Raw genomic sequence first — 18,350 nt, forward strand, 5'->3', positions numbered from 1 at the left:
TAGAAAGGTACACCATGAAAGTGAAGGAACAAAATTTTTAGTATAAAAATGTGTTAGAGTTGTTGTAGTCTATCGTTGAAAATGTATACACCCCGAACTGTACAAATGAAATAATTATAGGACACTACCTGTTATGGGTATAAAGAGTAGTTACAAGTATCAACATAGTGGACCACCACTTGTTATAGTCATATATTTATCTTGGAATCTCTTGTTCATTTGAACTCTAAAATGTAGTACCTAGGAAAAATATATTTATTACTACATGATTACCAGGAAGTAAAACCCATAGAATCATTTGTAAAACCATCCAATCCCATGACAGGTTTAAAATGCATTTGTGGCAGCCCTCCATGGTGGCACAGCAGACTAAAGCACAGCACTAAGAAGCTAAAGCCGCTTCAGTGTGAGTTCAATCCCCGCCTGCCCCGGAGGTGACCACATGGCGCGGCAGACCTCTCCGGACCCGCCCGCTGCTCCTCTTAGCAGTGTACTTTGTCAGTCAACCTGTTTTGCTCACCCCCCTGTCTCTGGTGGATCCTCTCGTGGCCCCTGCACCGCTGGCTTGCCCAGTTCTATATGCATAAATAAATAAAACTTTAGAAAATGCACTTGTAGGAATCAGTGAAGCATCATCACCAAAACAGCTCCCTCATTTCCCTGTAGATGCCCTAGTCCTCTTTTTTCCTTTCAAAAAGGGTCTTTGTTTACATTTCAATCAAAATGTTATTAGGTTTCTGTTTCCAAATTAATCTTTAAAAGTAATATAAATTTGATGAATTTTCATAATGAAATGCTGGCTCCAGACCAACAGTTGGGTTAAATTCCTAAGAGAAAGCTCTTCTAGATGTCTACTCTTACAACACACACCCACTCCCATCCGTCTCAGCACGTTTAACAGTCACCGGCACCTTAAGAGCAAATTTGCTTCTGTGAAGGACGTGGCCCATATATAGTAGCAGGCAGCATTTAAGGTGTGAGGCACAGACTAGCAGGGGAAAAGTTAGAGAAAAGACAGAGAAGGAAGGACTAGGGCCAGTTTAAAACCCAATAAATTAGCCAAAGGTAGTGTGTATACACATTTCAATGGAGTAGTAGCATTCTTTTATATCTTTGCTCAGTATTTTGTTATCTTTATAAGTAGTGCTTCCCCCCCTAATTTAAAAGTAATATAAAAATCATTGAAAAACTGGAAAAACACATAAAGATATAAATAAAAACATAGTAGGCACTTGGAATTTTAGCATGCAAATACAATATTCCTCCCCCCCCCCTTAAACTATTTTTGAACAGAATTTGGACCAATTTTTTTTTTATAATATAGTAGTTTATTTTTCATCATTTTGTGCCTTTTTCCACCTCAGTTGTAATCCCTGTGGGTGAATTTGGACCATTTTTAAGAATACATAGTTTTCTATGGCCTACCTCTAGGTCGCTCCAGCCTTGCAACCTCTAAATGCTAAGCTCAGGCCTGACCTCTGGTGTCTATGTATGTCCACACAGACACTATTATTTAGAGGCAGAGTCAGCAAAAAGCAGTTACGGTAGTAGTGGGAGGAGAGGAAATGCCACATTATTTTTATTTTCCTATGTGCATTCACAGAAAAAGCTCTCTCAGGAACATGTTAACATATTTCATTAACATGTTTATTGCACTTGTCTCTTGGGGACAAGTATACTTAAAGACAGCAACTCCCTGACTCAGGTTACATGCAGACCACAGTAGACCCTTCTATTCAGGCAGACAGCGGCGGCGTCTAGCTTGTGCTTGCCATAAAAGGGTAGTTAAGGTAATATACCATATTCTCCTCTTTGGATCCTTTAGAAGAAACAGGGTTTGGGGGCTTGACTGTGTACATTTGAACCTTTGACTCTACCACATTTTTACTCGTCTCAAGCAAGTTACTTAAACTCTTGCTCTATCAGTCTCTATATAATTAAAGAAGTAATAATAACTCTCTCTTAGCATTGTGATAATAAGTGTGAGTACATATAAAGAATCTAAACCAGTGCCTACCACATAAGTATTCAAAAAATAACCATAATTACAACCCCAACTACTTAAGGTTGTTTAATGCACATACACACACTCCAGCATATATGAACATCTGCTTACTGCATTAATCATTTCTTCTTTTACAGGCAAAAAGGGACATCTCATCTTAATTTGCATTTCTCTGAAAATCATGGAGGTTGAACATAAGAAGTCTAGAATAAGATTATGATATTCATTCAGCATTCAGGTTGCCTTTCAAACATGATCTGATATCATAAATTTGTCTGATGGTTTCCATTGAAAAAAGCAAGCTTCTATTGTAAAGGGGATGATTTTTTTTTCTTATTTCTACTTCTTCTGATTGGCTGTTTGTGTGCAAGAAGGCTACTGACTTTTGTGCGTTGATTTTATATCCTGCAACCTTGCTAAACTGGTTAATTGTTTTGAGATTAATTTTCTATGGAGTTTTAGGGTTTCCCATGTATATTATCATATCATCTTCATATAAAGATAGTTTTACTTCTTTCCCTATTTGGATTCCTTGAATGTCTTTTTCCTGTCTTATTCCTCTGGCTAGGACTTCCAGTATTATGTGGAAGAACAGCAGTGATAGTGGACATCCTTGCCTTGTTCCTGATCTGAAAGGAAATGTTTTCAGCATTTCTCCATTGAGGATAATATTGGTTTGTCATATATGGTTTTTTATCATGTTAAGGTGTGTTCCCTCTATTTCAATTATTTTGAGGGCTTTAAACAAAATGAATGTTGGACTTTGTCAAATGCCTTCTCTGCATCTATTGATATGATTATATGATTTTTATTTTCTGTTGGTTAATATGATGGATTATATTAATTGATTTTCAGATGTTGAACCATCTTTGTACCCACTTGGTCATGTTGAATTATTCTTTTAATGCACTATTGGATTCTGTTGGCTAAAACTTTTTTGAGGAGTTTTGCATCAGTGTTCATTAGGGAGATTGGTCTGAAGTTTTCGTCTTTTGTGTTGTCTTTGTTAGGTTTTGGTATCAGTATGATGCTGGCTTCGTAGAAAGTACCTGGTAGTTTTTCTTCTTTCTCAATTTTTTTGCATGAGTTTATGCAGATCAGGCACTAGTTCGTTTCTGAATATTTGGTGACATTCATTTAAAAATCCTTCTGGTACTGGGCTTTTATTCTTAGGGAGGGTTTTAATTACTGATTCAGTTTCACTGCTTGTAATGGGCCTGTTTAGTTGTTCTATTTCTTCTTTATTTAGCTTGGGATCATTATAGAGCTGTAGGAATTTGTCCATCTCTTACAAGACACCTCACTGATTGGGAGAAAATATTTGCACACAATACTAAGGACAAAGGAGTGATCACAAAGATATAAAAAGAGATGATTAAACTCAACAAAAATAAAGTGAACACCCCCATCAAAAAATGGGCAGAAAAGCTAAAAAGGCACTTCTCCAAAGAGGAAATGCAGATGGCCAACAGGCATATAAAAAAAAGTTCAACATTACTTGTAATAGGGTAAAGCAAATTAAAACCACAATGAGATGTCATTCTCACTTAAAACAACTAGCAACAACAAATGCTGACCAGGATGTGGAGAAAAATGAACTCTGCTACACTGCTGGTGGGAATGCAAACTGGTACAACCACTATGGGAAGCTGTTTGGAGGTTTCTCAAACTGCTAAAAATAGACCTTAATATGACCCAGCAATCCCACTCCTAGGTACCTACCCAAAGGACACAAAACACTGATCCAAAAGGACACCTGCACCCCCATGTTTATTGCTGCTCTATTTACAATAGGGAAGATGTGGAATCAACTCAAATGCCCAGAAATAGATGACTGGAATTTTACTTAGCAATCAAAAAAGATAAACTCATGCCTTTTGCAGCAATGTGGATAGAACTGGAAGGGATCATGCTTAGTGAAATAAGCCAGAAAGAAAAAGAAAAATACCAGATGGCTTCACTCACAGGAGTGTAAGGGATCGGGGGGAAAAGAGAGAGATAGAAACAAATGTAATAGAGTAAAAATGAAAATAATAAACAACTATAAACCAGAGACATTTTATGGGGGTAGAAAGGGGAGTGGGATCGGAACTGGGGTGGGAAGAGTGCACTGGACTGTGGTGATGGCACACGGGTGAACTGGTGGTGGGAAGCCCATAGGGATTACAACTGAGATGAAAAAATGCATAAAATGAAGAATGATGTAAAAAAAAAATAAAAGTTAAAACCGAAAATGGACATTTAAAGAAAGGCAGGCTCCAGTTTTAGCTAAGTTATTTAAAATTCACAAAAATTTTAGTAAGGTTCTACATTGCTTTTAATGTAGCAACAAAAGTCACAAAAACATGGTACTTCATAAAAGAAATTAATTTTATTACAAAGAATTCACTGTTTCAATAAAATGTATCAAATTTAAAAAAAGCAGGCTTCTGCTCCAAAATGATTTTAACACTTTGATCTTTGTTCTGAAGGTGGTATATGTGTGTTCTCATGCATCTTGTCCTCTGAAGTATTCCTGACCTACCCAGGCATTTCATCCAGATCCACAGTTTTTTATTTTCCTGACTTAGGTTTAATAAATTCTACCATGTTTCTGATATGCTATGATCTCTACTTCTACTCTCAAATGCCTTGGGATAGTTCCAAAAATGTTCACTATGGGATAGTTCCAAAAATGTTCACAAGGAATAGAGAAAGGAAGTTTTCTAACATTTCTGAATACCTACCATATACCAGACATTATGTTAAAAATGTTTTCCCATCTAATTTAATATACTCAGGGAGGTGAAGTGAGGTTCACCCAACTATTAAGAAGCAGATTCAGATTTTCAACCTAGGTGTGTCTGATTTAAATGGCTATCATCTTCTACTATATCACACTGCCTACAGAATAAACTGACAGTACTAAACTCTTCATATTTTTGATCCAAACCATACAAGTGTAAAGCAGAATGATGAGTTTGAGGGGATGGAATTGGTACCTATGATTTCTTATTTTTAGTTAATCAGATTTTATGTGGAAAACACCATCTTACCCTTGTCCCTTCCATTTGCTCTATAGAATTAACCCTAACACTTCTAGATTCTACATTTACTACTCACGGTATGGGCCGGGCTATAGTGGAGTTCTCAAAATTCTCTTGGGAGGTCTTTTCCTTCCAATAAGCATTGAGCTTCTGGGCAAGGGCATTTATTGTCAACCTGAAAAGAAAAGCAAGAAGCACATCAATGTCCAGCATTTGCTGAACAATTAACTAATCTCTGAGATGCTCCTATATAACAGAAAGGCAACAATTTGGAATTTTCAGCATAAATTGAACATGTACAGCTTCAGGTACTAGAAGAACCTACTGCCTTTGAAAACTGCATATCAAAATGACAAAGTCAAAATATTGAACAATCACTTTGGTTGAAAAGATCATATGGTTAGTAGTCAAAAAAAAGTATTATGCTCTCCAAATTTTCATGGTTTTTAGAATCATGGTACAGGGAGTAGGGACTATGACAGAGGACTAAACTGCAGAGCCAGGACAGAGTCAAACACTGTGAAGATTATGGGGAGTTATTTGATTGTCAAATGGCAACAGGCAAACAATTCAGCACCATGATCAAACTCGGAGTCAAATACTACAATAATACACTACAATTCAGATCGCTGCAGTTATAGCACCAATGGGCAACAAAAGTCTCCTTCCATCTTCTACTACATAGCTGTTAGTGGAAGCTGTACTCGGTTTTGACTCTTGTACTTTATCCTTTATCCTTCTTTCCAAATGAATAACAGTATACCCCAGTATCAAAGACTGCAATGTGTATAAGTCAAAATCTGAATTTTCCTTTATAAAACTGACAATTTTCTAAATACTAATTCCTATTTAATTCTGTAGCCCAGGATTACAATAATGTAGAGTTTACACACAAGTTTAGTAGTTTTTAGATCTCTTAACTCATGGATCATTCCCCAAGGTTTTTGCATATCTCTTATCTTCTTTACGTCCACCTTATTCATATTAAATTAGATCCTGGCTACACATAGAAAATCAAATAATTGCATATGAGCACCCCACAATGTCATATGAATATTTCTACCTCTATGTGTATATCCTTCTTTACATGTCATAGATGAGGAACTATTTATTCCTTGTTCTAATAAAATAAGCAGGTTAGACAGGATTCTGGAATAATGGTGGAGTAAGAAGCAACAGAAATCTACCTCCCCACTACAATTGATTGGGCAAATCTATCTGATACAACTATTCTAGATCTCTGGAGTCTACTGAAAGCTTGCAACCTCCAGGGAAAGGATTGAATGATACATTTAAGCACTTCAGCTCTTTGCACAGTAGTAGCTATCCTTCTCCTATCACAGCCGTGTAGCAAGGCACCTATATACATTCCCAGAACAGCTTGTATGAGCCAAGGTGGGCCAAAAGTGTCACGTCTGCGATCTGATCACTGATTGCTGCTACTGATGAAGGATCATGTAAGACCCATGGTAACCACAAAGAAAATAACCATAAAATATACAGAAAAGAAAATAAGAAAGGAATGTAAGTATTTCACTACTAAAAAATAATAATAAACTAAATACAAAAGATGACAGCAGTGCTGGAAATGAAGGACAAAAACCTTAAGAAATATAGAAAACGAAGGCCCTCCTTATCAATAATTACTTTAGATGTAAATGGATTAAATTCACTAATCAAAATACAGAATTTGATAGGATGGGTTAAACAAAAAAACCCATGATCCAAGTAAATGCCAAGAGGCACTAACATCAGATACAAAGTTTGAAAGTAAGGCAACAGAAAAGGATCAATAGTAGTTTGAAAGTAAAAGCAACAGAAAAGGATGATAAATAGTAATCAAAACAGAGTAAGGATTACAATACCAGTAACAGACAAAACAGAGTATCAGTCACAATAGCTAAAACAGGGAAGCAACCTGAGTTTCCATGAATTCATGGATGAATGGATAAACAAAATATAGTATGCATGGATTAGCAATAGGGATTATGTTCTGAGAGATGTGTAATTAGGTGATTTGATTGTTGTGCAAATGTAACACAATATATAATTACACAAATCTTGACCATATAACCAAGATTACAGTGTGACCACTGTAGTATGTTCAGTCTGTCATTGAACAAAGTGTTAACTGATGCATGACTACATACACACAGTGGAATATTATCCAAGCTTAAAAAAGGAATTTCTGATATATGCTACAAGGTGGCCAAAACCCGAGCACATTATTTTACACTCAGTGAAATGAGAGTCACAAAAACACAAGTACTGTATGATTTTACTTATATGAGATATTTAAAATAGTCAAAATCATAGACACAGTATGTAGAAAGCTAGTTGCAAGGGGCTAAAGAGCAGAGGGGTGGGGAGTTAGTGTTTAATTGGTGCAGAGTTTCAGTTCTGCAAGAAAAAAAGTATTCTAGAGATAAATCGCAGTGACAGTTACATAACAATATACTCTACTTAATACAATAATGCACTTAACATGACTAATTATACACTTAAAAATGGTTAAGACGGTACATTTTATGTTATGTGTATTTTCCATAATTAAAAAAACATTGATTTCTGCATACAGACCTGGAGTACAGGCCAGAGGTGCAGGGGGGCAAGAGGCTTCACCAGAGACAGAGTCGGGAGCAGAACAGGCCGACTGATGAAGTACACTGCTGAGGGGAGCAGCGGGCAGGTCAGGAGAGGTCTGCCTCTCCATGTGGGTCACCTCCGGGGCAGGGATCGAACTCATGCTGAAGCAGCTTTAGCTTCTTATTCTTAAAAGTACGCTGCTTTAACCCGCTGCACCACCAGGGAGAGCCCCACAGCTACTGTTATTTTAGTCACCTACACTAGCCCAACAGCCTCTAATCCTTCCTACAACCTCTTTCTACATTTGTCATCTGACATAATTCATAAAGCAATATGAATGTATAATGTACTATATTCTTAAGATAAAATTGTTTCATATCACTCTCCTATTCAAAGACACACAATGAATTATCATTGCATTACTACTTTACCAAATGTCACCTTCTAAGGCAGAGGTTTTCAAACCTTTTTGGTTCATGACACCCTTTATGTCTCAAGTTTTTCGTGGCATCCTTAAGTAAACGAAACAGGTTCCATTTATTAGGTAATTAGGTCCAAGCAACTACATATGTGATCCAAACAACTTAATATGTATTTATGAATTAATTTTATTATACATTTGAAAAAAATGATACATAAAAATTGAAAGTGTTCTTTTCTTAAATAACCATAATTACTAAATATAAGAATGTATATGCTGTTGGGTACTGTATAGCTTTTCAAACCTTTAATCTAACCAGACACAACTTTTCTCAGTTCTTATTCGACACAGGTTTTCATGTTATTACTTGCTTCTCATCACAACCATTGAAAATCTAGATTCATAAATATATGATGCAATAAAAAGGAATAAAGGAGCCTGGTAGGATAAATACAAGTTTCCCTAGAGAATACCAAAATCACTGTGAACAGACTGCTAGTAGAAATATGAATGGTGAAGGTGTTGCTGATGAAGACTGAAAAGGACTATGTTATTGAAAAACTTGGAGAAAGGCAATCATGGGGGATTAAACTTAACAGAATGATATACGACAGTTATGTGGAAAATACAGCCTGTAAATAATGAAGCTGGGCATTTAGCGGAGATTTCTAAGGAAAGTCTTAAAAGTATGTCCTGATGATGGGAAACCTGCAGGATTACAATTGAGATGGAAAAAAAATGTACAAAATGATGTAAAAATAAACTTTTGTAACAAAAAAAAGTATGTCCTGGTGTCTTCTTGCTGCTATGTAAAAGTGAGGAGAAATAGAAATTTCGGGCAGGAACTGTTCAGTTAAAAAAGATCAAGGCTTAATGATTTCAGAAATTCTCAGCCTATCCAGTTTGAAAAAGATGTTAAAATTTAGACTTATTGTCAGGAAAGCATACTACAGAGCAGAAGTCAAGGCTATGGGTGGACAACATCTTGCTAGTATCTCAGAATGAGCAAAAGGTCAGAGCATTCAGTCACATAAAAAGATCTCTTCCAAGATTAATCATGTGAGTCACATGTCAATAGCCATCTCAGGAGAAGCCTAGAATAGAAAGAGGATTACCTAGGAAAAATCAATTAAGAGTCTCTTATTTTATGGCGTAAACATCTATGACATCAATGGGAGACCCACAAAGTCCTTGAGAATAGTATACTAACACAAAAACCTGCTAGATTGGCCTGAAAGGGGTGAAGACTATTAAATGAAAGGCTGTTGAACCTCCAAAACTCTATAGTTAGGAAACAGGCTGGTGACAGTACCCAGCTGCAAACGCATGTGCCATATTGTGATTTTATAACATTTTGTTCATTCACAAGACAAAAGTATATTTCTCATCTATATTCGATATTACCCCACAGTTCTTGGCTTACAGTTCCCAAGAACCTTGGTATCCCTATGTTGAGTGATAAAGGGGTTTCTTTTGTTAATGATGTGACTCTGGTGTGCACCTAAGGATGGAGGCTGGTTGCCATGGCACCCAACAAATATGACTAGAAGGTAGTACAGTCAAGTTCCCTGATGTTGTGGGGAGAGAACTGGAGGTTGATATCAATAGCTAATGATCAAAGATTTAATCAAGTCTACCTAAGTAATGAAGTCCCATAAAAACCCAGGAATAGGGGGCTTCAGGGAACGTTTAGGCTGGTGAACACATGAACGTTTGAGGAGAATGGCATGCCTGGAGAAGGCTTGTAAGCTCTAAGCTCTTCCGTACTTTGACCTATGCAATCTTCCATCTGGCTGTTCCTGAACATTATCCTTTGCCATAAAACAGTGATCTAGTACGCAGGCAGGTTTTCTAAGTTCTGTGAGCTACTCTAGCAAATTAATCAGACCTGAGGAGGGTACCCTGGGACCTGTGATCCATAGCCAGTTGTTCAAAAGCACAGGTATGAACCTGGCTTGCAGGTAAAGTGGAGGGTGGTTTGGGGGATTGTGCCTTTAATCTGTGGAATCTGATATCATCTCGGGGTAAATAGTATAAAAAATGAGCTGAATTGACTTGAATTACTGGACATGTTGCTGGCTTCCAGGAATTGATGGCTGGTATGAGGAAGATTCCACAAACCCAATAGGAATTAGCTCCAGGAAACTTTTACAACATGGTACCCTTTATGGAAAGAAAATATGACTTTGAAGCTGTGAAAAAAGCCAGGTGGGCAGAATCTCAAGTAAGAGGGTGAAGCTGTGAGCCTCAGATTATTCTCAGGCTTTAAAATGTAATTACATTAGCTTGGCTGGATTTTGAAATTGCTTGGGACCTCCGACCTCTTTATTCTTCAATTTTATTGTTTGAACTGGAATATCTATAACTGATATCCTATGCTTGTTCCATCATTGTATTTTCAGAGCAAAATACAATCAAACAATTAAGTTTGTATACAGACATAGAGAAATTTTGTCTCAGGATGCAGCAGACTCAGAATATCACCTATAGCTGATTTAAATGAGGATTTGGGAATTGAGTTGATGCTGTAATAATTGAGACTTGGGGGGGTGCTGTGATGGGGTAAGTGTATTTTGCATGCAAGATGTAAATGGCTTTCACAGGGGACAAGAAAGCAGAAAATCAGAGGTGAGGACAAAAGCATAGTCACTGGAGTGATGCGATGTGAGGATTCAAGCCACCACTGATGGCCCTGATCACTGGAGGAAAAGGGCTGTTGGCCAAAGAATGCTAGCAGCCTCTCTCTAGAAGCCGGAAATGACACGGTGATATATTCTTCCCTAGAGCCTCCAGAAAGAAGTGTAGTTTGTAGTAATTTACAACAGCAATAGAAAACAATTTCTACTGTTTATTGACAGAAGTATCACTGTACTTCCCTCAGACATTTAAAATACCCTATGGCTGCCCTCTGAGTTTGTTACATGCAGCTAAGCACATGGTCTGGGAACGGTGGCTCTAGAAGAGGGTCCACAAGCTACAGCCCGTGGGCCAGACCCCAGTGAGATTTTGTAAACAAAGTCATACTGGACACACACACTCCTTCCTTTACTATTGTCTGTGTTTGCTGTCATAATGTTGAGGAACTGAGTAGTTGGGACAGAGAACACGTGGCCCACGAACCCCACATTATTTACTTTCTGGCCCTTCACAGAAAAACGTGCCAACTCCTGCCTATAGGATACAGCCCTCTCTATCCATCTGGCTTTATTTCCTTTCGCTTTAGTTTTCATTTTATCCTTACAATTCTGAGTCCCTGTCAACACCTTAGGTCATGCTATAATTTCATACTGTAATTCCTTTCCTTTCCATTTCTAAATCCTGATCCTTCAAGGCAAATCTCACATCATATCTTCTACTCAAAACCTTCCCTATCTATTTTACCAGGACATTTTCCCGGTGCTAAATTACTTAGGTTTTGGTTGATCAAATAGCCATTTATTGCTCTCTAAATTGTTTCATGTATGTGACAACCTATTATTACAAATAGACTACAAGCTCCTCAAAGACAATAGTCACATCTTGAGTTTCTCTGGAAAATTCACAAAGCCTAGCCACTGTGCCATGCACCAGTGGGGTGGTAGTTAATATGTGGATTCTACTTCTTAAGCTAAAATTCACTCTAAAAAGTTTGAGCCCTGATAGTTGTAGCTGAAACTTGATATCCACAACTATTAAAAGTGATATCACAGATGATTTATTCATAGACATTCCTGTAGTATGATGGCCAGTGTCTCTTTTAGCACTTGTGGTTTTGTTATACTCCTAGGATGAGTTTGTGATCATAGACAATCTCCTCTCATCTCCCTGTAAAAATATATATACATTTTCTTATATTGCTCATTTTTGTGCAGTATTTGATTCCTCCCCTCAGGGGTAGTCCCCATAGTTCTCCCACCACTTTAGCGCCCATGAACCATGACCATAGTGCCTTGCGCTCTTCCCTCCCGTTTTGGCCCCTCTCTTTGCCCCCTCCCCTGCTGTGTGCCTCAAATCTCTGGTTTGCCGTTAAGTTCGTCTTTTTCCTGATCCCTGGCACACAGGATATTATCTCACAATTCCTGATAAAGGAAGTAATGAGTGACCCAAATTCCCTTCAAGTTTTGAAACAATTATACCCTTGCTTTAACAACTCCTTCTTTTGCCTCCTAGTTCAGTCTCAACATCGAGTTCCTTTCTGATTCTTATCTATTCATCTTACCTATTAAATCTAGATGCTTCCCTGAAAATACATTGCTCCTGTTTCTCCAATACTTTTTTTTTTTTTTAAATCTGTTCATTGATTTAAAAAAAAAAAATCTTTTGGGGTAAGTTCAAACTGTTGCTTTCCCCCTAAATTATTCAATAACTTTAGATCCACCGATCTGTGTTCATTAAGGTCAACTTCAGGGTTCTTTGTTTCAGCAGAAGTATTTTACTAAATGACTTGTATGATCTTTCCACAATTTCTAAAGGTCAGGTTTATCTCAACTGGGAGTGCATATCACATATCAGTAAGCTTACATTTAAAATTCAAATCATTTCGCTCATATGTGGAAAATAAACAAAACCAAATAAAATCAAACAGATTATAAGAACAAATGGGAGTTGTCAGAGATGAAATGGGTGAAGGGGTCAAGTGCTTGGTAGGGTGTATATAATCTAGACTTTTGGTGGTGGTCATAAAGTAGCATATACTGATGTTGAACTATAATTGATGTACACATGAAACCTACATGATGTTTTATACCCATGTTATTTCAGTAAGAAAATTAATGGGCCTCCTAGTGGTGCAGGGTTAAATCTCAGCACTATCAAGCTATCGCCAGCCACTGCGGCATGAGCTCAATCCCAGCCAGGGAGCTGATCCACAGGGCTCAGCAGACCTTTTCTTCGCCTGCTGCTCCCTTCAGCAGTGTATTTCAGTAGGTCTGCTTGTTCTGTTCCTCACTGATGAATCCTCTTTCACCCCCGACACCTCTGGCCTGTACTCCAGTTCTTGTACACATATATAAGTAAAAAGAAAATTAAAATAAAATCACTTTATCTTTACTCTGGAAAGACAGAGTTGAAGGAATTATCAGTTAACTCAACTGCCTGGGATTTAGAGATAATTTCAGAGGTTTCAGAGAACAGAACCCTCTCCTAATGAATTCTCAGAAACACCGCAGGTTGGGAATGACTCACCTGTACTCCTTGGTGTACTCAAAGTCTTGTTTGTTGTAGGCAGGTTTTAAGAAATTGCACTCTATGACTCCAACTACTCCCACACCTTCTCCATGAGTTGGCTTAGAAGAAAAATATTTATTTCAACACTTACATTACTGTTGGCTGCCTGCGGGCATTTCCTTTTAATTCTTAACAATAATAAGTTATATAACATTCCCGGGTAAGAGAAGGCCAGTAAGATCTGGAGAAACACTCATAATGTTCTTCAATGGGTTGCAAGTATTGCACTGAACTGGAACCTCTGGCAAATTTTAGGGCAGATGTTTTCAAACTATGATCCATAGATTTCTAGGTTTTTCTAGGGATTAACAGACATCTCTGAGACACTACCTCTCCCTTCATGTTTTCTATTCTGGGATTGTCATAAGATTTCATTTGAACAAAGAATGATACTTCAAAAAATCAAGGGTAAATACAACTGTTCTAGGGAATTAAAGCAAATGTCATTTGAAAAAAAAAGTTAAGATGCTTTGCAATTATACACTATTTTCTAAAGAAATTTTCTATGTGCAGGATATCAAACAACTCATAAAGGTAGTCAGACCTGTAATTATTAAGTATAAGTTGATATGAGAGAATTTTGGATTTACTGGATTGTTGTAAAGTTATGACTGATTTTTGCAACAGATGGCACTAGTTCACTTTTGGAAGTACTGGAGACATTCACATCTATTGATAAAATCTTTTAAATATTTAATGGAAGGAATTAAGGCATAATGAGATTGGCACACAAATTAGAATTGCATGATAGAAAAGGTGATGCAAAAGAATTGAATGATAGAACAAGAAAAGGCAATCAAGACTGAAAACTACCTAATTAGTGGGTCTTCTAACAGGGGCCCCAGAGTCAGTGTGGCAGCAGGGCTGCTGATGCTGGGGGTGGCAGGTGGGGAAACTCCTACCACTGCTGCTCCATGGGGCCCCACAGCAACCAGAGGCTTCTGGGCGAAAACCTGGTGAGTGCCCAGCGAAGGGGCCTTTGGCAGGCTGCACCTGCTGAGGCAGGAGGCAGGAGACACCTGTAGCTGTAGCTGTCCCCAGCCATCTTGTGTCCGGGAAGGTGGGGGGGTGGGGTGGGAAGGAGTAGGATGGGGGTCACCATGGTAAAGCGGTTTACACTCCTCGGCCTCTAAGCATCTCAGAGTCTCTGTTACAATATGAGTGTCTTTCGTACAATATCGAGCACTTTATCATTCTTTGTGTGTTGATAATCTTGTCTGTGTAACAGGAATGAATGGGCTACTTCTAGATAATCCTACATATAGCTCAGTTTATAAAGTATCTTCATGCTATTTAATTAACCCTTTCAAGCTTCTCAAACCTGTAACCTGTGAGCAGGCAAGTAGGTAAAATTATTGTTGTTTCCATTTTATATGTAAGGAAATTGAGGCTCAGAGAAATGAAATGATTTATTCAAGGTTACACAGTTTGGAAATGGAAAAGCCAGGACTTAATTCTTGGTTATCAACCACTAAATTTTATGCATTTTCCACCATGTCTACTGTTGTCCCAAGAAAATAGAAAGAGTACCTTAAACACTAATAACCTGACACACATAGTGGAGTTGCTTGTGTTCTAATGCTACCTCTTATTAACAGCTACCAAGAAAATGCATTCAGTGAAGTTTCTCAGTTGATTAACAGCTAGGAGAGAAGGAGAAGTAGAAAGTTTTCAACATAAGATAGCAAAGTTCGACAACCACATTTAAAACCATCATTACAGGGAGGTTTATCCATTACTAAGTCTATCCCCTGGAGAGACTTTAAACCTTTCCCTACACTTTCAGCTCTGTAGGACGAAGAAACATTCATGACTTACCTGCACCTGACATCCCACCTTTTCAAAGGACCTGATGAGTCGGTTGTTATGATACATCATTACTCCAAATTGGTTATTATTCTTGCAAGAGAACCCAAAAGTTATTTTCACCTGTTTATTCTGAGAAGAAAATTATTAAGGAGACAAACACTAGAGTGTTTAGAAGACAAAAGTTTGTACTATACTGTATTAAAGATCATCATTGGATGTAAATTCGTGCCCTTTCTAGAGGGCACTGAAAGAAATCTGTAGCAACAGTCTTGAAACTATTCTTAACCTTTGACTAATTCTCTTTTAATGAATTTATACTACAGAAAAGTCAGGGAAGCCCATAATATTGTATGAGTTTCAGAGATCGACCAATTAGTTATAATGGCAAAAAATAATTTAAGTGCTTGACAATAAAGGGATGATTAAATAACTTTTGATATATTCACATTGAACGTGCAGCTATTAGAATTATGTTCTTAAAATATATCGGAACATCAGAAACTTCAGAATATAACAAGCATTTTCTAAAAATATGTTTATATAAATATATGCATAGAACAGATTGCAAGAAAATATGCTGTGATATCATCTGTAATTTAAAAATACACAAATAATCATAGAATACTTCTCAACTTTGCTATTTGCCCAACTTGCTATCAGGTCTCCCAAGTTCTGATAAGAGTAGTAAATGTACAACACAAATCCAAACAATTATAAGCAAGAGGTAAGTCCTGCTAATCATATTAAACGCAATGAAAACACAAGCTCTAAGAACAAAATCACTTTTAAAGGTAAAGGACAGTGAATAGTCCTTCTGTAATGTATTTCAAGTTAACAAGTTAACAAGTTAACAAGTTTGGAGAGATGAAATAAAACATGAATCATGAGTTTTTAACAAGTTCTATTGGATTTAAAAGCCAAAGTAAGAGAGTGAGGACAACAAAGGGAGACAGAACCTGAGATTTTCATTAAAACAAATGCTAAGAAAATCTTATGTACAAGAGAGTTCGATGAAAATTTATTTTGTTACTTATAAAAAAAAGGTATCCACTGCCACTTCCAAATAAGCTACTAGCACCGACTCCACGTGAACACAAGTCAGGTATGGTAGAAGGATGTGCAGCAGTCGATAAGGAGGACAACTACAGTAATGTCTGACTCGGAATATATCATGTCCTAGCTGCCAGAAGCTCAAATAGAACTTCAAACAAGATCCTATTCCAATGTAAAAACAAAGCAGAACAAAACCCCCCTAAAACAATCTAATAAAACTTCACACCATAAAATTAACATTTTTTGAGACAAGGATTGCTAAATACTTCCTGTTGTATATTTCTTCAATTCTAAATTATGGGGTAGGAGGTTACCCAAATTCATATAAGGAGAAAAGATAAAAGGAAAGAAGAGGTAATTGAGGGATAAATAAAAACATCGGTGATTCTGGGGATAATTTTATTGGGGGCTTCATTTTATTTATGCCGACAGTGACTTCATTTAGCATAAATTCTAATAGCAAAAGGTAACTAATAATGGAAAAAGGGTTCAGATGAGTTGATGTACCTATAGAATGCATCCATAGAAGTTGCCCTGATAGAAACCCACAAAAGACAGACTCTGGACACAGGTGGTACGTATGTGGTACATATCTTGAAACAATAGGTAGAAAGCACTTCTTTCAACTAGCTCCCTTAAACCTACAGTACTAAGATCCTAGCTTATAGGATCTTAAGTTATAATTCCATACATGATATTCTAGAGGATTAGCAATTACATTCTGTTTCAATGACAATTATTTTGTTCCTTCTGGGGCAAGCTTTGTTATTTCATTAGATAGCAAGACAACTTAAGCTAGGGTCCTTTTTTAAAAGATTTATTTATTTATTTATACATACAAGAACTGGGGTACAGGCCAGAGGTGTGGGGATGAGAAGATTCACCAGAGATGGGGGCGGGGGGAGCGGAACAGGCAGATCTCCTGAAATACACTGCTGAGGGGCACAGCAGGCGAGACAGAAGAGGTCTGTTGCTCCAGGTGGGTCAGCTCCCTGGCAGGGCCCAGGATTGAACTCTTGCTGCAGTGGCTGGCGATAGCGTGATAACTCTGTCTTTAACCCTTGCACCGCCAACGAGGCCCTTAAGCTAGGATCTTAGAAGCTTTTATTATAACTAATTTATCAACAGTTGCTAACAATGCTCGCTAATAATGCTTGTTGAACTGGGTTTGTTTTGGTCAGGAAGACAAGCTAAATTACACTTTTGTTAAAGGAAATAGTATGAACATGTTTCTTGTGCCAAGAGCTATGCTTCATTACTAGAAAAAGAAGTACAAGTCTTCCTAACTGCTTATGAGTTCTCAACCTTTCAAAGTCTTTTAGCTTTTTGTCAAAAAGCCATCAACAAAGATAGACGTAGTTTCCCTATTTCATCTTAAGATTTTCTCATTGTAATGGTGGGAAGGGATAGGAATAAAAATGAGTAATTATGATTACTCAAAAATGAGTGACTGCCACTGTAAGAAGGGTCAGGAAATTCATATCACACCTGTTGAAGATTTATCTTGTGTTAGAAAAGTCAGCTTTTAATTTCTACTCTCAACTTCCATCAACATTAAGGCTAGACTTGTTATAACAAAAATCAGATTAAGTCCAAAAGATTAACAAGTTTGAGCCAACATTTTGCTGATTTCAATCAATGTAGCATATAATGAAATTCCAGTACAAACCAAACAGTGTGGATTATTCCTTACAACAAAGATCCTCAAACTTGGCTACACATTACAATCAACTGAAGCTTTAAAAAATATATTTCTTATGAATAAAAGAATTTCAGAAACCACTGAACTAGAATCTTCAAAATCTCAGTTTTCATACCTTTCAGGTGACTCCTCACAAAAACTGGTATATACACTGATATTTAAGAAATAGTTCAATAGAGTATGTGTAATAGGATATGCACTGTAAAACACACTTTTGAATTGGCAAAGGAAAAACTTTTGTTTTCCTGTGCCAACCTGAAAATCCACCCCTGAAACACTGAGGCCAACATCATGCAGTGGTAAGGATACTGTGAAGGTGGGTTTATATATATCATATCCTACATTGGCTAGGGTCTTGGCAATCATCTGGGTGGTCACCTTCTTTTGACGCAGAAAAATTTTCATTCGTGGCTTCATGTACAGAATACCACAAAATGCCTAAGGAACAGTGAAGAAAAGTTATTTTATATTCCAAGTTCCACTGACATCTCCATAAAACACTATTAGCAACAGAGATCTATTCTGGGTAAAGCTTTGACTGAA

General features: G+C 37.3%; 1 protein-coding gene across 2 annotated transcripts in view; it reads right to left on the reverse strand.

Moving 5' to 3' along the window:
• MORC4 (MORC family CW-type zinc finger 4) overlaps positions 1-18,350 on the reverse strand; it is a 49,227-nt gene that overhangs the window by 13,206 nt on the left and 17,671 nt on the right. For both annotated transcript variants that reach the window (XM_004685679.2, XM_004685678.2), the window contains exons 6-9: positions 18,117-18,245; positions 15,062-15,181; positions 13,202-13,302; positions 5,108-5,206 (exon numbers count right to left, since the gene is read on the reverse strand). In XM_004685679.2, the coding sequence (XP_004685736.1) occupies positions 5,108-5,206; positions 13,202-13,302; positions 15,062-15,181; positions 18,117-18,245 (449 nt within the window). The remainder of the gene's footprint in view (positions 1-5,107; positions 5,207-13,201; positions 13,303-15,061; positions 15,182-18,116; positions 18,246-18,350) is intronic.

The sequence above is a fragment of the Condylura cristata genome, unplaced genomic scaffold, assembly GCF_000260355.1.
Source record: "Condylura cristata isolate star-nosed mole 26May11 unplaced genomic scaffold, ConCri1.0 scaffold00019, whole genome shotgun sequence".
Lineage (NCBI taxonomy): Eukaryota > Metazoa > Chordata > Mammalia > Eulipotyphla > Talpidae > Condylura > Condylura cristata.